This window comes from Sceloporus occidentalis, unplaced genomic scaffold (genome assembly GCF_023333645.1).
Source record: "Sceloporus occidentalis isolate IW3139 unplaced genomic scaffold, rSceOcc1.0.p SCAF_4, whole genome shotgun sequence".
Taxonomy (NCBI): Eukaryota; Metazoa; Chordata; class Lepidosauria; order Squamata; family Phrynosomatidae; genus Sceloporus; species Sceloporus occidentalis.
This window is the reverse complement of record NW_028316984.1, coordinates 63046783-63067658: the sequence shown is the minus strand read 5'-3', so window position 1 is coordinate 63067658 and position 20876 is coordinate 63046783. Positions and strand designations below refer to the sequence as shown.

Sequence of the window (20876 nt, the reverse complement as noted above, 5' to 3'; positions counted from 1 at the left end):
GTATGAAGGTGAGTCACGCTTCTGAAACATCAGTGAAGCGTCCCCTTGCCTCTACCATCCTTGAATCATTCGCGGCGCAGCCATTTCCTATTAACTCAAAGTTCTCATTAAATATGTAGTGTTTGTGCCTTCAAATTATTTCCAACATATTGTGATATTAAGGTCACAGGGTTTGGTCAGATTTGTTTAGAGGGGGCTTTCCTATGCCTTCTTCTGAGGCTGAGAGTGATTTGCCTAAGTTCACCCAGTGAGCTTCCAAGTTTTCAAACCCTGGTCTCCAGAGTTATAGCCCAATGCTCAAATCACTATATTATTTAACTCTTTCCACAATGCAGTATGTGAAAGGATCTAAAGTAAAGAAATATCTGAAGTGTATGTTTCCTCAGAACCAAGCATGTTAGGTGCTACCACATGTATCTTTCCTACATTTCAATGGCAAGAATGGGAAAAAAAGTGGGAAAGGGAAGTGATACTCTCCATTCCTTTCAACAACGTGAGGGCCTATGTCTTCATCATTATTAGACAGAAGTAAATTTCTAGAGGGTAGAGCTGATGGCTGGGAATAAACAACAGCAGCTGTTGTGTGTTTCCCTGCATATTTTTGGCAGCTGCTGGAGCCCTCCTTCAGTTATCTGTGATGGGAAGGAACTCTAGAGCCCACTGTTCTGAGTCCCAGCCATGTGTCCTTTTTCATCCCTCAAAACTGACACAAACAGCTTAGCATTTTCCAGCAGCATGGCAGGAACTAAATGAAAGATGGTACATGCTGCATTTCACAATGTTCTGAAAGAAATTAGTCTTAACAAAATTAACTCTTGTTCTTGATCCTTTGGGTATTTTTATCTTTAAATGCCTAGTATCTAATATAGCCCTGCAATTATGAAAATTTCCATGTTAATTCTGTTGTTGTTGTTGTTGTTGTTGTTGTTGTTAATATATTAATAATTTATACCTTGACATCTTCCGAAAGTCAAGTCTCAAGGCAGCTAGGCAGCTTACAAAAATTAAAACAGATACAGATGAGGAAAACAACATTCAGGTAAAAAAATATATCAGCCATGATTTAAATACTATTTCAACCACCTGTAGAACTTTTAAAAATAATTTTAAAAATATGTGAAGTCGAACGCTTTCATGGCCGGCATCCATAATTTTTTGTGGGTTTTTTGGGCTATGTGGCCATGTTCTAGAAGAGTTTATTCCTGACGTTTCACCAGCATCTGTGGCTGGCATCTTCAGAGAATGTTGGCATAGAAGACAATGTTGGCATAGAAGAGAGCTGGACATATATATTCTATAGGGAGGAAATTCCATGTTAATCTGTGTATTGTTCTGTTGTTGATGGCATAGCCTCAGCATCAGAGGATATTTTAAAAATAGCTACTAATGAAACAAGAAATAAAAACAGTACAGTACATAAGCCCTTTCTTTATAAAATAGTTTCCAAAAGCCTATTGGATTTTTTTTAAAGCTTCGCCTGCTTTAAAAGACATCAGGGAGCAAGTCACAGAAATATCAGAAAATATGTTCTGGAGCAGCCGCCGAGAAGGCCCTCTCCCATATTTCTACTAGATATAGCAGGACCAAGAGAAGTCCTTCCCCGTAGATCTGTCTCAAAGCCCAGGCAAGAGGAAATGCAGTCTTTAAGATAGCCTGGATCCAGCAGTATTCAGCTTTATAGAGTTTTATAAGAACTTTGAAATGTGCCCTAAAACAGATCCATAGTCAAATGTAAAAAAAAGACATTTCACAAACAGCCATTGTTGACTGAAGGTCTGGAAACATACAATTCTTCATTAATTTCATTATTCAAGGAAGTAAAAGGTAATGATAGCAGTTTCCTTCCCATTGTGAGGAAGTCTTTGAAAATTGCAGTTTTCATTGACTATTAGCAGTTCAGGACTTCCTCTGTGAATAATATGCACATGGAGCTTTGCACAGAAAATATTTTCAATCATTTTCAACCATTTTTTCAAATATTTTCAAATATTCTTTCCATCTGACGTTTCACAGGACTTTTCAAAGACAGTCATGCACATATCATATTACACTAATCCAAAGGGTTTATAACTAAACTATGTGTCATCATACCTAGATTAGACATGTACAGGAATTGGTTCAGCTAGTATACTAAGCAAACCACAGATTTATGTAATCAGGCATAGGACTGAATTCAGATATACATCCAAACTGCAAAAACTATCTTTAGGAGATGTAGAATCTTGTCTGGGATAGGCTCAATCCTCATTTCTTGGTCTGTCTTTCAATGACACAGGAGCACCCCTGCCTTGTTTTGATTAAATTTCAATTTGATGAATCCATTCTTGGTTATAGGCACTAATTTAGAATCAAAAGAACTTCCTTGGAATTAAGTGAAAAGGAGAAATATAATTTGGTGTCAGCATACTTGTCAGCAAGAGCCAGCATTGTGTAGCGGTTTGAACATGCAAATATAATTCTGGAGACCAGTGTTTAGCTCCCCATTCAGTCATGGAAACCAACTTTCAGCCTCAGAGCAAGACAAAGGCAAACCTCTCTGAATAAATCGTATCAAGAAAACAGTGTAATATGGTTGTCATAAGTCAGAAGGCACACACCAACAATAATTGTAGGCATCAGAAATCTCTGGTCAACCCCTCCAAGCTGATTCAGGTATGTATTAAATAGCATGGAAGACTGATGGGAATCATGAGGACCTACACAATTCAATGGCCAAGGTGTCAAAATGCAACCCCCTGACACCAGCTTTTTGTTGTGGTCTCCATGGAATGGAAACACCCTCAAAGACAAGCCATCTTGAGCTTGTTTGGAGGTTCTAGCAGGGGAGCGCAGCTATCGTATACCCTTGACCGAAGAACGGTACACTCCTTCTATCTGGGATGGTCGTCCTCTTCCACCGAGCACGCAGCTTCGGGAGGGACGCACATGGAGCGGTGAGGGAGGAAGGGGACACCCGCCTAGCCAGCCAGATCAGCCCAATCAACCCTGGCGATCAATGGGGTGACAGATGTCTCAGCCAGATTGCCCTCACATCCTAAGACAAGCCATCTTAATTGACTCTTCACCTCTGCAGAGGTCCCAATTTCCAGTAAGTCTTAATGCCACCAAGTAGTGATCTTTCAATGACAGTAGAACAATAGAAAGTTTTTGCACTCCAAGATCATTATTGTCCTTCCCAACACAAAAAGCAAAGTCCAGAATGTCACCCTGCACCATGACAAGGATGGCCCCATGGCTGCCATGATGGAGATATACTCCTGAGCCACTTGGGACACAGGAGGTTCAGTTGAAATTCTTCAGCACAACAAATCAAGAGGAGTCAAAATGTTAGGAGCCCTGGTGGCACAGTGGTTAAATGCCTGTACTGCAGCCACTCACTCACAAACCACAAGGCTGTGAGTTTAATTCCAGCCAGGGGCTCAGGTCAACTCAGCCTTAAACCTTTCTGAGGTAGCTAAAATGAGTACCCAGCTTGATGGGAGCAATTGGCTTACAGTTGTACAGTAAACCACTTAGAGACTGCTTAGTGCAGTATGAAGTGGTACATAAATGAAGCTGCTATTACTGCCAAGATTGTCCCAGTAAACTCAGGAAGGGAGGATTTGGAGTGTGTGTGTGTGAGAGAGAGAGAGAGAGTGTGTGTGTGTGTGCGTGCGTGCATGCGTGCATGTGCCTTCAAGTCACCTGTCAACTTATGATGACTTTCATAGGATTTTTTAAGGCAAAGAATACTCAGAGGTAGTTTTACCAGGTCCTTCCTCTGGAATATAGCATACAGCACCTGGCATTCATCAGTGGTCTCCCATCCAAATACTAACTTGGGATGACCCTACTTAGCTTCAAAGAACACACAGGATCTGGTGCCTTTGGGATATTTAGGGCCCCTGGGTAGGTGGCATACCAACAGAATCCCATCCTGCTGTCTGTAGTATTTGAGTGTGTATATTGTAAGATAGCTGGCTGGGACAAAACAGTGATTCTGGGTACGTGCCATACCAACAGAATCTCTATTTTGTCCCAGCCAGCTATCTTCAGATACACACATTCAGCCATACAGACTGCAGGATGGGGAACCCAGTATAATGAAAGAGAATTACAAAAGGCAATTGCAATACTGCCTCCTTCCCCAGAGATCTTGTCTGCTGCTTTACAGAGAAACCTAGCAGGCAAAGCTGAGGTAGATTGCCCCCACTCATATACAACAGTTTCATCTTGGCAGGTGACCATGCACATCAGAATCAAGTACTGGATAATTGTTTTCCTATTCACTGACCTGTCATTTATCCATGGCTTTCCATGGGGGGTTGCTATTGGCAAGCCTATCCAAGCTATTAGATCTTGGGGACAGTTTGTGGGTAACCCTGTCTCATAATAGCACAGCTATCTGTATCTTACATATTGCCCTCTGCTCTCAACTCTGATGGCTGCTCTCTGATTTCTTTCACATGGGCACACACACACACACATGTTCTAAGGCTCTTCAAAATAGCAAACCATCAAAGTTTTTAGACTTCACATAAAAAATGACCTAAACCATATCTTATTCAGCCCCCTGTCCCTGTAACAGGAAATTCCCCAGAGATGTAGGCCTGCTGCACTGTAAGAGAATCCTGAAGCCATATTGTTCCTTGAGTAATGCATATGGGGCATTTCTCACTCTCCCGGAGATGAACTGTTTCTAACAAAAAATAAATTAAAAAAATAGGAAAGTAAAGCCCTATGCAGACAGGCCATTAATGTTGGCCTGGGAGTGGAGTCAGGGCATGGTGTCCACATGACACATGCCCAGACTCCATCCCCAGGGTGCTGTGATGCTGCATGCTGTTCCACACAGTGTGTGGCATCACAGCGCTCCTCTGGCACTGTGTCCACATGATGCAGCACCAAAGAAGCGCTTTTTGTGGCTCCTTTTTGTGCCTTGAAAAGGCCGGATCAGGGCCGCAGCGTATGGTTGCCATGGCCCCAATCCAGCACAGCTGAAGGTGGCTGCAGGATGCCCCTTAGGGGTGGTCTGCACAGCCCCTTACTTTTGAACTACAGATCCCAGAGGTCTGAGTCAGTATTCTGATGGTTATAGTGACTTTTCTCAGGTATCTTCTGACATGCAGATAGCAGTTTATCTGGTTTGCACTCAACTTCCCTTCGACTCATTGATTTCAGTGCCTTCCACAAAAAGTCCAGTCAGAATTCACATTAGCTAAATCTTGTTTTGTTATAATTTTTGCCACACTGTAAATCTTGTGTGTAGAAAGAGAGAAAAACCTCTTAACCTCAGACATGTGAAACATTCCCGATGAGAAAACAATGCACCATGTAAAACAAAATGTAAACAACTGTGTGAGCAGAATGATGGTGAGTGGAGATGGGTTTAATCCTCCTCCGTCACAACCACTGTAGTGCTGAGAGGAATTGCCTCTCTTGACTCTCCCAAGTCTAAAGAGACCCATCAATTGGATCTTCTATCTTGGGAGTAATAGCATCAGCAGAGATGTGGTGGGTAGGTGTGTGAGAGAGGGGAGAAAGGTTTGAATCCATTCTTCCCTCCTCCCCATGGCCCCGGTCCTTCTCCCTTGAATATTTCTGGTGTTTGTTTGTTTTTAATGTACCTGTTCAGTGCTTTTACACCATCCTTGTTCTATCTAGTTTGGCTTTTAGTGCAGGGTGGAAACCACTGAGGATCAAATGCAGTGTAGTTCTGGCTGATCTACCCATATATGCCAGAAAACCACTGAATCCAGCATAATTCCTCTCCCCCCTCCTCCCCAACACACACAGAAGAATGAATGCCTGCAGAGGAGTGCACATAAACAGTTAAGTCACCACCCACCACCCACACATAGTCTAGCACTGACTCTGCGGCAAAGCTATTTTTCATGTGAGTTGCTCCATTCTGTAATTCTGTACCGGGGGGGGGGGGGGGGAGAGAATTACATTAGAATTAGTCCACAGAGGAAAGCGGAGGTTCAAATATATATATATATATATATATATATATATATATATATATATATATATAATGGTGGTTATTCCTTCCTTCAGTGGGGTTATATCAAGCACTATTTCATCTTTTTTATAAAACTGTTACATCATTAAAAACTTCTCTGCATCCTTAATGGAGAAGAACTTGGCAAGAGATATTTCACATATTATAAATGTAAACAGTGCCCTGCCTAAACTGCTTCCAGCTTTTAGCAAACATTGTGAGCAGTGCTGGTATGGTACTTTCCTATTTATGTGTGTTTGCATGTGTTTGTGTGTGCCCCCTCGCAAACATCATTCCTTCAAGAAGTGTTGGATTGTTTGTTTATATTTCCATCTCTACTCCTGCGGGTGAAATTATCACATAGCCAAATCTTGTTTTGGAGTGTGCTAACATTATTACTAACATTTTGTTAACCCTACCTTGTGGGATCATTTACTTGACTATTGTGGGAAGGCTTGATTAGATTTTGCCTCCATGAAGAAAATAGCCCCTTCCAATGAAGGAGGTTTCTGGTGTGCCAAAAGAATCCTGCTAGTGAAATGAGGGCATTTTTGTCAGTACTCTTGTCTCCTTGCAGCCCCTGTTCCTGCCATATGTATTCCAGAGGTTCCAGAAAACTTTTGTAAGATAGTAGGAGGTGGTGCTAGGGAGCAAGAAGGAGAGAGGAAAACTGGTGAAAATCACACATCACTGACAGGTATGCAGTATGCAACCTACCAGCACTATCTAAACAGTCTCCCAAAGGGTATTTTTTTTAAAAAAAAAAAATGAATATCTGAAGAAACTGATTGTAATCCATAAAAAAATGCTAAAATAAAACTGTTACTCTTAAATGTGCCACAAAGATAATCCAAAAAGATTACATTTCCAAGCTTTGCAACCAAATCTGAAAATGCATCTAAAGTTGAAATTGTGGATATTCAGTATAGCTTGTGCATCTACTACAGCTGTATAAACCTGTTGTGTTTAAGTCATAATGCCAATCTTTTTTGGCTCATGAGTATCACATAAACATGTGCCAATAGTCACATTTAGTTCCATAGTATACTGAAGCCTAACCAGTTCAGGATTCACATTTATCAATTCAGCATTCACTGATTAATGGTGGTTCTTTTGAGGAAAAGCAAGAAGACGAGGATTTAGATAACAGCCTGCTGAAAGGGGCTGATGCTGTTGATGGTGAGGAACAAACTTCCAGATAGAAAGGTGACAGGACATCTGGGCAGTATGCACATGAATATATTATGCAGTTTTCAAAATAAATGGCACCCATTTCATATTTCCATTTTTTTAATGCAAGATGTTTCCCTTAATTTTATTTGACATAGTGTTATGCTATTTGGGTGAAAAAAAGAAAGGAGGAGGAGGAGTTGTTGTTTATAAATCATGTTTTGAAATCATTTCTGCAAGGTATACAACATTTAAAAAGACAATATGGTTCATAGCAGGCAAGCTGGCATGTGAGAAAGGTTCCATATACAGGACAATAAGCAAACCCAGAGTATGTGGCTGGGGCCCTGGAGCAGTTCCAAAAATGGGAGCTAAACAGATGGCCACCACCCCTTTGAGTGCCAAATTAGGGCTGCAGCAACCACATGCCATGGCCCTGATCCATCAATTTGCCAACTCCAAAAGAAGCAGCAGAAAGCTACCCTTGCCACCACAGCAGCAGCTTTTCCCTGTTTCATCGGTGCAGTGTTTCTATACACTGCACTACAGAAATGTTGTGATGCCGCCTGCCATCTGGTCGGGCGGGTGGCATGACACTGGCATCTGGGTGGAGTCAGGGCAGGTGGTATGCGGTGTCCATGCCCCCACGCCACCTCAATGCCGGTGTTTCCTGCCAGTCTGTATAACCTGTTGGTCCTGTCTGAGAGACTTCCCATTATAAGACTGCCTTTGCACAGTGATGGAAAAGGCCCCATGGTGTTTTTAGGAGAAAGGCAGGCTAGCTCCACCAGACCTGCCTGGAAGAAGACAAGCCCTCCCTTCAGCCACCATCTTGAGAGAGAGAGAGGCAGGCTAGCTCCACCTGGCCTGCCTGGAAGAAGACAAGCCCTTCCTTCATCCACCATCTTGAGGGAGAGAGAGGCAGGCTAGCTCCAACAGGTCTGCCTGAAAGAAGACAAGCCCTCCCTTCAGCCACCATCTTGAGGGAGAGAGAGGCAGGCTAGCTCCAACAGGTCTGCCTGAAAGAAGACAAGCCCTCCCTTCAGCCACCATCTTGAGGGAGAGAGAGGCAGGCTAGCTCCAACAGGCCTGCCTGAAAGAAGACAAGCCCTCCCTTCATCCTCCATCTTGAGGGAGAGAGAGGCAGGCTAGTTCCACCTGGCCTGTCTGAAAGAAGACAAGCCCTCCCTTCAGCTACCATCTTGAGGGAGAGAGGCAGGCTAGCTTCACCAAGCCTGCCTGGAAGAAGACAAGCCCTCCCTTCATCCACCATCTTGAGGGAGAGAAAGGCAGGCTAGCTCCAAGATGCCAAGCCTTCCCTCCAGTCCATCTCCCTTGGTCCAGGCCTTGGAGGTTGAGAAGAACTGCTGGACCTGATCCCCGTCCCCACCACCACTCCCTTCTCCTTTTGTGTCGTGTCTTTTTAAGATTGTAAGCCTGAGGGCAGGGAATCATCTAATTTAAAAAGATTGTATGTACAGTGCTGTGTAAATTTACAGTGCTTAAAAATTAAGGTTAATAATAAAGAAAGCCTCTCTAGAGCTAGAGGAGCTTCTTTGGGGACTGAGAGAAGAAGAGCTTTGAATCAGACCCTACCCTGTGTCCCACTTGGCATAACCAAGGTGCCAGCTCAAAGACAGACATAGCAAAACACCAAACACCTCTTTACTTGCATTGTAGAGAGGCACTGGGCTGGATGAAAAACACTGCCAACGCCTTCAGGCCATGTGTGTGGAATATCAACAGCTGCCATCTTCCAGTAGCATTTCTGTCTTGACAGGATCGAAGCACAAAAAGCTTGGGTGTGTATGCTTTCATTACCACCATCAGTATGGCTCTCTGGGCTCGGGTGTCTGCTTGTGCATCTGCGCACCGTCCCAGAGATGCCACCTATGGACATTAACATCTCAACTGCGCAACTGCGCACTTGTGTAACATCTTAGAGTCAGATGGGTTGGGTTCCTGCTAGCTGTACAGTTGTAGTGATTGATTGTTTGTATCCTTCTCTGCTACTGTGTTGTGTGTTGAGGGGGGGAGAGTTGGATATGGGATGTAAGTGTATGCATGTATCAGCTAGTATAATGGTTTTTTTCTTTTTTCTTATCTTTGTTAATTGTATTTTAACTGTACTATTGTAATATTGGATTTTGTATTACTGCTATGCTTGTATTGAACTTGTTATTTGCTTTGTCCTCTTGTATATCCATATGTCTGCTGTAAACCGCTTTGATCGTAGGAAAAGCGGTATACAAATAAAACATATTATTATTATTATTATTATTATTATTATTATTATGGAAACTCTGCAGCATTTGCTCCAATTGTACCATTGATAATTGAGCCTTGTCAATAACCAACAGGAAAGAAGAGCTTAAGATATTTAGAAACTCATATAGAATACCTCAGAAAAGAATGTTCCAATGCAGTCTCATATCTTAATTTCACCAAACAAATTGGAAACACTATAGAATACTTTGCTGAAGTTAACAGTGTTTTCTGAGAAGCAAATTTAGTCATGATTATAACTCAAGAAATGACTGACCATGCTTTCAAAAGATTCATTATACCTTTCACAGACATTTTGTGCCTACCTGCTTTAAAATGCCCCTTTTCAACCACGTCATTAATTTAAAAGCTGTTAGTGGCCAGAGTTGTACTCACAGAGTATGTAGCTCACACCTAGGACAATCAGATTTCATGTTATGATATGAAGAGAGGAAGAGAGAGGAAGTCCGGGTGCTTTATAAAACATTTCTTTCAATAACCACAGAATATTTTTTTAAAAGGAGAGAGAAGAAGCAAGCCAGGAAAGTTTAAAATATTTCTGGCCTGTAAACAACTGAAAAACTGAAGAAGAGATTATCAAAATACATCAGGTTTTTATGCATAAAGGTTCAATCCTACATCAGGATGCTTCCACTTTAGCACATTATATTGCCAATTGCACCATTTACCTGCTCTTAAAAATGCTAAATAGAAGATTATGTATTCACAGGATGAGAACAAAGAGTTCAATATGTTGCAAGGTATAGCATAGCATTGGAGACAGAACTGCTGGAAGTGGGCCATCCTTTAAAGTTATTTACAGGACATTTCCCGCTTCTCTAATAGCCCCCCTTTTAGCTAGTTTTACATACCATTTTTTTTGTATCTTTCAGATGATATGTTACTCCTCCACCTGTCCAAGAGCATAGCAATCAAGGTAATTTGGAGGCCACATCAATCAGATATTTTCTACCATTTTGAACATTACAGCATCTAATGTCTAGCAGTGTTTTGAAGACAGACAGTATACCCACACCCACATTCACCTGTTTGCCATTGTCTTTTCTTAATGTTAACATTAAATTTAGACATTAACAACAATTCAAACAGTAATCTAAAATTTGCTCAACATTTTCTGCTTTCCAAACTTTCTTTGATTTTGAGTGCAATTAATTTTTTTAGATTGCAAGCTTTCACTCAGAACCATGTGTGTGATTCTGTGTCTGTGTGTGTGTGTTTTTGTTGGGGGTGTTACAGGACTTTGTAAGCTGAAGTGATTCTTTTCCCATAAAACTTAAGATATTTGTCATGTGCTGTTTGCCAAATTTTCTCTATTTCCAAAGGTGTAGCCATATTGCAGGGGAAATGAGGGAAACATTGTGGTATCTTAAAGACTCTGTTGTTCCTGCTCTCTCTCAGACCACTTACATCGGAGCAAGACAGATGTTGCTGGTTGGAAAGATGAAAGAGGGAGCAGATTATAGGTTTGCTTAGATCTTGAAACAGAGGTCTAGATGAAGCCAGAAAAAGCTGAGCAATGGATGGCACTCATCCATTTGCTAATCTACTGGTCGGATTTATGGCTACATTTTCATATCATTGGCATATTTGATGGATGAATGTGTATGTGTAAATCAGATTTGGAGAATGCCAACAAGAGATAAGCTAGCCCAAAAGCAGGGCCAAAAGGCAGGTGAAGTAATAGGAACAAACCTGGAAATGGGTAAGAGATTGCAAGAGATTTTCAAAATGGGCAGTTTTTGTTAGCAAACAGCAACTTGCCAATACAAAATGCTCAGCCATTTCAAGGATATATTTGGGGAGCGTTGTTTTAACTGCAGTTGTGGCTACCTCCAAAGTCAGCTCACTACACTCAGTGTTGCTCATCTCTTAGCAAACATGTTTACGACTGCAGCCTTAATCCATGTTCCCAAGCACACATTGTAGATACATTGTGTCACATCTTTCACAATATTATTTTGCTCAACTGAGAAATCTGTGTGACAAATGGTATAATAGGCAAGAGTCAGGTTTATAAAGAACATCACTGAGAATGAGAAGAGATTGAAGTCTAATTATCCAAGACTGAAAATGCCAGCTGGGAATTGCATCGCTGTTGGGACAAAATAGAGCAGTAAAGTCTATTCAAGGCTATTAGAGTACTAACCGCTCAGACAGTCTTCCCATTAGATGTCATTAGCTCATATTAGTGATGTGTGACATTTGTTGTACATTGTATAGAATAATTCTTAATGGACCAAGCAATTGTGTTATTTTTCAGATAGTGGCTTGCTTTATAGCATTGCACATTTCAGAAATGGTCTGTTCAGTGGTTCAAACAGAGGAAAGAAGGGGCTGATCATATATATTCAATAATCCACATATATATGACTGATTTGCTTATGCAAATCTTTGCATACAAAATAGAACAATGCCATTGTGAGAAAAAGAGAAGTGGCAAAGGGAAAGAAATAATACTTTGCCTGCTACAGACATGATATTTTGCTGGGCATTGAGATAAATAATATTGTACTTGTGCCATCCACAAATTTGTTATGGAATGCCCCATACATGTAACTGGTAAGGGGGGGGTGTACCTCTTGGATATAACAGGGACAGAAATAAAACTGAAATATTCAGTGCCCAGTGTAAACATTCACTGTTTGTTGATGTGATTAAATTTTGCTATGATTTCTGGAATCTAGGGTCTAGCCTCCATTAGAGGCACTTAAAGTTTCTGTGTTCATCTAGTTCAGTCATTTTACCCAGGCCAGGAACTACTAAACTCAGACTGCCCCTTGATTTCAGATATGTCATCCATATGTATAGTCATTCAAGGAACACAATTCCAAATGTGTGAAATTGTGGGCCCTTGGTATCTGCTGGGGTTTGGTCCCAAGACCCCTGTGGATACCAAAATTTGTGGATGCTCAAGTCCCATTATATACAATGGCAAAATAAAATAGTATCCCATATATAAAATGACAGCAAGGTTAGATTTTGGAATTATTTGAGGGGTGGGGAATGGGGAGGGTTGATTGGATGCATGGATACAGAAACCGTGGATACTGAGGGCCAGCTGTAGTTTATTTCAGTTTTGACCTTTGATTGTTTAATTTAAACACATATAGAAGGAACTATCAGCTAAATTTGCGCTTTCCAGTTTGCAATCTCCTCATAACTCAGTCAGAAAATGTGCTGACAAAAACAAAAGAGTATGACCGAATGAAAATTCTTATTTCTGTAATATATTACAATATTAGAACTGTTGAAGCATTCTACTGTCATGACAGATTTTTGTCTAATGCTTTTAATGGCAGATTCCAATATAGACAGTCCATTTGACTGCACTGGTATGATAGTTTCAATATCTCTACCCTACCCACCACTTTGGAGGTGAGGCTTCAGTTCTTCCACTTAGAGAAAAATGTGGTCATAACCCAAACATTTAATTTCCTCACCACTATTATAATGTTTTGGCATATATTAAAAAAATTAAACCCATATTCACTAGAGTTTTGGAAAGAGTTTCAAAGCTCTGGTAAAAAGACACATGCACTTGTGTCTCGTGAAATATATTTTTAAAAACAGAATATTCAACAGGAATTTATCTTCCTCATTCCCAGATTATTGTGATAGCAAATCATTTTTCCCATGGAAGAAACATACTATTCCCCCATGAACATTTCCATAAATGGAACGGAAACCTAAACACAAGGACTGTGACAGCTCCATGCCACTCTTATGTGGCTTGACAACAGATCACTACAGAATAGGATTCCTCACATGACCAACTTGTCTGTGACACTAAATTGGCACTTTTAGTTCCTGAAAAAGTAAGCATCTGGTTCAGCCCAAGAATTGCTTCAGGGACCAACACAAAGGAAATGTGATGGCATCTAGAGTCCACTCGTTCTCTTTCACAACCAATTTTTAAAACGGAAAAACAAAACAAAATCTCAATACACAAAAATTACAGATTCTAATATTTAGAGAAGAAATGAAATGTGGTAAATTCCATTTTTATGCCAGGAAATATCTCAGCCACTTCTCTGTATATGATTCCCACTGATCCAGGAAACTAAGATGCAATGCAAAAGCAATAGGAATATCGAGAAGGCAATGTGAAATTTTTAAAAAATGTTTTCTACCATGCACATTTAAGACCTCACTGCAACAGGCAGCTGGAAAATGTTTCTACTGTACATTAATCACACATTTTAACAAGGCAACTGGAGTTTTAGCATTTCTCTCATTTCTGACACCAGTTTCCATTTTGTTATTAGTAAAGCATAAAGGTACACTAGATTGATGAAACTTTACCACAGGATCTAATTTGCTAGCAGTTGTAGAGGATGAGCCAACATTGTAAAGAATAAAAACATGTTCTTTGCCCAAGGGGTGGCTTCTGAAATCAGAGTTTGTAATACAGAGAAATAAGATGGGTATTTAGCATTCCCTGCTAAGCCTTAAAAAGTTTTCTATGGTATAGAGATGTAAGTGAAAAATTATTATTCAGAGAGATGCTGAGTGAAAGATTTGAGAGTATTTCAGAAAAAGATGAAAAGGGAATCACAGTTAAGAGAATGTTTTATTAGAAGGCTGAGAGTTTTATCTGAAATCAACTGAAAAGTCATTGCAGCGTAATATTTATACTTATCATTTACAGATGGGCATAAGCAGGGAAGAGAGCCCCTAAAAGGAATAGCTTAAAAAAAATCCCAGGGCCTCACGTTACTCTCCATAGGAGAAAATCATCCCATGTTTAGGACAAGCAAAACTGTGTACAGATAAAAGAAAATGCCATATGCCAAGTTAGACCAACAGTACTTTCTGATCTGATTCATCCTGACTTACAACAGGCCATTTGACACTACACAGTTACAGATCTATGGTTCCAGTTTAATTGTGGAGGTTCCTGAGATATGTAGTTTTGGGGACACTTAAAATTCTCAGCAAGTGAGTTCTTTTGGTGCCTCACCAAACTGCAAATCCAAGAGCCATAGGATACAGCCATGGAAGTTAAAATGGGATCAAAAAGCTATAATTGTGGACTGTGAAAGGGGTCCTAGTCTGGTAGCAGCAGGTAGAATATTTTTCTAAATACTTCTTTTGCCTTCCCCCTGTTTGGACCATACTTATCACAGTTCCTTACCACTGATCATGCTTGCTGGAGATTCTGGGAGTGGAAATCCAAAGCATCTACAAAGCTAAAATTTTTCCAGCCCACCTTAAGGTATTTAAAAAGATCCCAGACCAGTCTCAGATTAAAGCCATACAACCTGTTACTGAGATGTGTGTATAGTCATACAAGCAGTCATTCATACATGCACATGTGCTAAGTAAAATAAAATGGAATTTTCTAAACCTAGAACAAGCACTAGCCCCATCATCTGTGAACTCCTCACTGTTTAATATTTGTATGATCCACAAGTATGAAAAAATAACACTAAATTGATTCCCTGCAGGCCTGATGCAGGGTTTGTTTTGTCCACACTAAAATATGCTTAGCATAATAGTGCAGTCCCAGTGTGCTTCCAAAGAAAATTGTGTCCATAATTTTCTTACGTGCCATGCTGCCTGTTCAGACAATTATCAAAAAATTGCTATTATGTGCTTGTTCATAAATACATTCAGCCATCTGCCAGCCTGTCACTGCAGCAGTACAAACAAAACTTCACCCTTGTTACACACCCTGCTATGTGGAAAGAATGTGGTCATTTTAGGGCATGTGAATCAAAGGAGAGGCTCCATTTGCAGTTCAAAGATTCTACTAGTATTTTGCAACAATCATTTTTTTATAATTTGAGAAGAGTTGTTTAGCTTTTCCTACATAATGGAAGCTAATATTAAACAGCTGAATCAAGCTAATGAACATGCAGCCAGCCCCAAGGCCACCATATTGCACTAACATTGGTGATCATTTGCTTATGAAGACTGACATCTTCAGAGCTCAAGTTTATGAATGATCCTTCAGGAGATTCACTTTCATGCCTAGTTTTCAGTACATGCTGTTCACAAAAAGGACAAGTCTGATTTTCTACCAGCTGCCCTGCTTTCATGTGCTTCTCTGTCTTCTCTATCACTTTTTTCTCCTACCTTTGCATGCCCCTGTCTTTATGACCCTGCATGGAATGGAAAATGTACTATGTTACTGCACTACACTCTTATAGTGCTGCTGTTCCACTATAACTGCTCTGGCTGCCTCCTGTTGCATTCTGAGACTTGTAGTTCAGTGAGGCCTAAGAGCTCTTTGGCTGAGAATTCTAAATGCCTCACCCTTAATGGCAAATCCCAGAATACAACAGGAGGCACCCAGAGCAGTTATAATGGAATAACAACGCTTTAAGAGTGTAGTGCGGTAATCTAGGTAGTCAGAAGCTGGAGGGATGGGAGAGTAACCATTACATGGATATTGTAAAAAGACACAGTACTTTGATGAATAAAGTCCCAGATGATCAAATTTTGATGACCAAGGTTCTGGAGCTATAATGCCAGAATTTCTTTCTCCTAAGACTGCACGGTGTGATGAAAGTACATATGTGGGTGGTACAGTGACTCCAGACACAACCACCCTGTCTGTGGGGGCATATTCAAGATGGCCTATCTGAAAGCAGAACTGTGGACAGTGATCAGCTCTGCCAGGAAATGAAGATGCTTGAGGTCTTAACTGCCATTCTTTTAAGCCAAGGATTTAGCAAGCGCACAAATTGTTCCTAGCATTTACATCCCTGAAAGAGTGCAAATGACCCAGAATTCCTCTTTATCTTGGCTGTTACCATTCTTCTGGTGTAGACCCATTCCCTGCTTCCTTCTGCTTATGCTTTTGCTTCACTTCTATAATAATAATAATAATAATAATAATAATAAATTTTATTTGTATACCATTTTCCCTAGATCAAAACAGTTTACAGACTATAAAACTATTAAAACATCTCATAAAAATAGATAAAAACAAGTAATACAATTATACAAATACAATCATTCATAGGGTAAGGCAGAGAATCGATGTCTTCTATGTCTTAGATGCATTCCCAACTTTCTTCTGCCATTGGTCTGATTCCAGCTATATGGTATGTGATACTTACCCTAGCTTGTAGGTTGCATATCTAATGTGCTCTCAAGCAATTCCCTGTACAATTTAATGCCTTTGTGAGTTCCAGTTGATTGCTGAGAAGATGATTAACTCTTCTCTCCACTGCTTTTCTATTGGAAACACTACTACTAAGAAGGCACATCAAATAACTTGTGCCTTAAAACTACTGAAGCAATCTGCATGCAAACTTCAATTTATGTTTAGGATGCTGCAACCATTCACTTAGCACTGCAGTATCTTCAACTGTTTGCAAAGTCCATAATATACCTGACATCAAAAAGAGAACATAAAATACAAAATATTTATATTGTGAACATTCTCATATCATAGTAGTTTTGTGCTTAAACACACACTTCTGCACTGGTTCATCTCTCTTTCTTTCTGCTGTCCAAATATTGACCTGCCTGGGTTTTTTAATTTCAAAGTTACATTTTCATGTTTGCCTACTGGCATGCAGTCAAATGCACTTAATAAGCATCAGCATCAGTGGAAATTTTGATTTAGCTGTAGCACCTTTGATATAGGTTATACACTGCATTGCACATTCTGCATAGAATAAGTACAGTGTAAGGACTAAGACTGCAGGCTTTCAAAAGGGATTAAAGTTCATGTATAGCATATACTATATAGAATGATACAGTATAGTATGGACCAGATATAGGATGATATAGTATAAAGCAAATATATGATGATATGATGACAAACCAGATACAGTATTCTCAGCTCAAATGGAGTTAAAACATTGGCATACCTTTGTATATAAACATAATATAACTACCAATTTTATTTTATAGATAACATGTAGCTGATTGTTAATCCCACAGTTCTTCCTCTGCTGCCTGCAAGGAAGCACTAGATGATATGCCTTACAGAAACAACCTATTTAGACACACAAGGCAGCAGCTCTTCTGTAGTTACCAGTGAGTTAGCTCAATTGAACTCAATGGTTTTCACTTTTCATTAGACCCATATAGGATTGCATTGTAAAGGTTGCTTTATCCTGGTGAGAACACTGAAGAGACAAAACTTAAATTAGTTTTAGAATTTAATTTTAGAAATTGGTTTCATTTCATTTCAGATGTTTCTTAGAACACACAAAGCTTCTAGATCTTGCGATATCATATGGGTAAACAGTTCTGTGTGTATTTCCTTGAAAGGAAGATATTCAGTCTATGTACACTAACTTGCCTGTGTGCATTTTTAAACTTAGTGACACTTGTTTATGAATAAACCTGCATAAGATTGTGTGACTACTCTAAGTGGGACATAATCCCAAGTAAAGGAGATTTAGAGGGTGTACACACTGGCACCTTATGCCAGCCTGCACCCGAACTAGGGCTGCAGTAGGGCTGCATTCACACATTCAGAGCCCTACTGCTGTCTGTGGGCCACCATTTTGGCATGCGCCTGTCCAGATGGTACATGCCGTGATGACGTCCCTTGTGTGCAATGCCCAAATGGAGCTGCACATGAGGGGCATCATAATGCCACACCAGGATGCTTATGGCACCTCTTGTACGAAGCAAATAGGAGTTGCATTTCATGGCTCCTTTTTACACCGGGTTGGCGGTGTGGTGTGCAGTTTCAGAAATTTGCAAACTAGATATTCCATGTAGTATTGTTTCTGCTGTGCATTTTGAAGAGAGAGGGAGGGAGGGAGAGAGAGAGAATTGTTCTTTGCTTCTGTTTGAGTGATTCCATAACATACCCCAAAAAAGAGCATTGGAAAGATTTTTAAGTCACAGATATACATATAGTAACCTTCCAAACACCAAACAAGCTAAAAAGAAATGATGCACAAATCTTGACTTTACTGTAAAGGATAGATCTGGTGATACACAAAAATCAGTGAAATGTTTCTGTCAACCATCTTCACTGCAAAATTGGAACTATCTTTCCTTCATCACACCTCTGATATGTACAGATATGCCCCCAACTGCAGTAAGGTGAACACAAAATGATGAGAGAGCTTATTTGATACTGTTAACAGATCAATCCATGTCAGTCAAGACTATTCACAAAGTGACAGGGCCATCAATAAACTTCAGCCTTTCACTCTACCTCTGAGTTAGCTCACCCACCAAAAACATTTTCAATTAACAAGACACCAGCAAGCCAACTGTGCTCCACTTCATTTCAACTTGGCTCACCTATCTATCCATACAACGGAACTGACCTTATAGCCAGATTGACTGACAAGACAATTCAAAATCCCAGTGGCTAAGGTATTCATTCTTGTGAACCAAAAATGCAAGAAATAATCTTACAGGTTGGTACACCTGTACTCTGCTTTTTTGCCTGTCATCATAGAAAATACTGGCAAGCATACCCAATGTGTTCATTATACAAATATTCATATTTAGAAACCTGACAGACCATGCTATCCTGAGTAGTAAAGGGAATACCAATGCAAGCTTTATTCAAGTAATTCAAACTAAAATGATCCAAGACTTTTCTTCCATTCCAGAAACAAATTAGCCAGACAATATATCACAGCATCCTAAATATGTGGAATAACAATGACCACACAAACCCATATGTATGTATATAGATACATAGACACATAGACAGATCATTAGTTAATAGAAAGACAATAGACTGACAGACAGACAGATAGATAGAAATTTAGATAGCTTAGATAGCCACACACACATAGTGCAACAATATTGATCTGTCCATACCTTGATTGCCTTGGAAGACTGACATTTTACCTGATGGGACACTGTTGCAGTTTGGTTCATGTTTCAGCACCCAGGACAGTGCAAATCCCACAAGGAGTTATAGAGCAAATCGTTAGAAATCCCTGCTTCCTTTTCAGACTTCTGCTGTTGCTCCTTTTGCAAGAGTGCTTATGACTCTAGATGCTGTCAGATTTCTGAGTCTCTCAACCTTTGTCAAATATGCATTTGATCCATCATTCTTCACGTTTCTGAAACCTGTGCATGCGGAGAGCTCAAATGCTGCTTGCATTCACTTGCACTGCACCTCTCTAGCACTAAGAATGTGACAGCTCCTCAGTGCATCCAGCGATCTCTCCATCCCTTTGAAAAGAACAGAGTACCAGCAAACTGCATCAGTATTTACTGCAGCCCAGTGGCTTAAAGAAGCACACCCTTTCCTTCCTTGGAATTAATCAAACTCAGGTTGTTATTATATACTAGCTTTTCTGTTAGAATAGCATAAACATCACACACACACACACACACAGAGAGAGAGAGAGAGAGAAGCAGTAGTGTAGTCACATTCATTTCCATATATTTAGATGGTCATGGGAAAAGTAGCTGAAATCCATGCAGAGGGCTAGAAAAGCCTTCCACATTACTTTATCAAACCCTGCCTATCTGCTGATTCAGTTTTAGAAATATCACAAGGGAACTTCCTTTTCTTTAGTCACACTATTGCACATTGTGCTTTGTGACATTATGTGCTGATCTTTTGCATACATTATGTGCTGGTCCATTTCTTAGGACTAGATAGTAGCTGGAGTCTCTCCAAATGGAGTCCCTAGCTGAGAAAGGGGCACTGATGCCTTACACTTTTGACCATGCTTACTATGGGCCTCCATTCAGGTGCATTTTTGATCCATACAAATGCTCTACACCTGTCTATATATCATATATCATTTCCCCCATGTGCCTACCACTAGCCGTAGCCTTGCTTCTGGTGCAAGCAGATGTTATGTAAAGTGATGTAAAACTGTAGCAGGGTTTGTCTTAGATTGGGCTGGATAAAGTATGTCCCCATTTTTAACAATAATAATAATAATAATAATAATAATAATAATAATGTTTCCCTGCCTCTCCCAGTGGATCGAAGCAGGGTTACAGACTAAATAACAGCACAAAGTGTTTGCATCAAAATTGCCCACCGTCATCCAATGGGTTTGCACAGCCAAGCCATGATTCAAATCGTAGCCCAGTGCTCAGACCAATCCACTACTCTGGCTCTATAGATCTGCTGCAAACTACTAAATTTGGATAAAACCCAGACTACCTTTCCAGTGCAGAAAAAATGTAGAGAGATGTCACTTTCACTGCATGCCTTAATGCTATGGAATTATGGGATTTGCAGTTTTGTGAGATATTTAGCTCTGGTGCCCCAGCAAACTACAAATCCTGGGATTCCATAGCACTGAGCCATGGCAGTGGAAGGAGCATCCAACTATATTATTTCTGCAGTGCAGATGGAGCCCCAGTGATTATGTCTGGAGCAAAAGGATTGTATCAGGACTGTTATAGTACTGTCATATCCTAAGATGATGTTGATTTTTTTTTTTTTTTTTTTTTTTTTTTTTTTTTTTTTGCCCCAACAACACTTTGCAAAAGCCAGAACACTACACTGGGTAAAGGTCTGGTACAACCA

The 20876-nt window shown here is 40.1% G+C and overlaps 1 protein-coding gene across 1 annotated transcript in view; it reads right to left on the bottom strand.

Moving 5' to 3' along the window:
• The window catches only part of DPP10 (dipeptidyl peptidase like 10), an 817369-nt gene extending 797858 nt beyond the window's left edge, over positions 1-19511 (bottom strand). Inside the window, exon 1 of the mRNA XM_089520160.1 lies at positions 19196-19511. Within this exon, the coding sequence (XP_089376286.1) occupies positions 19196-19255 (60 nt within the window). The 5' untranslated portion in view covers positions 19256-19511. The remainder of the gene's footprint in view (positions 1-19195) is intronic.
• Between the last annotated feature and the right edge of the window lie 1365 nt (positions 19512-20876).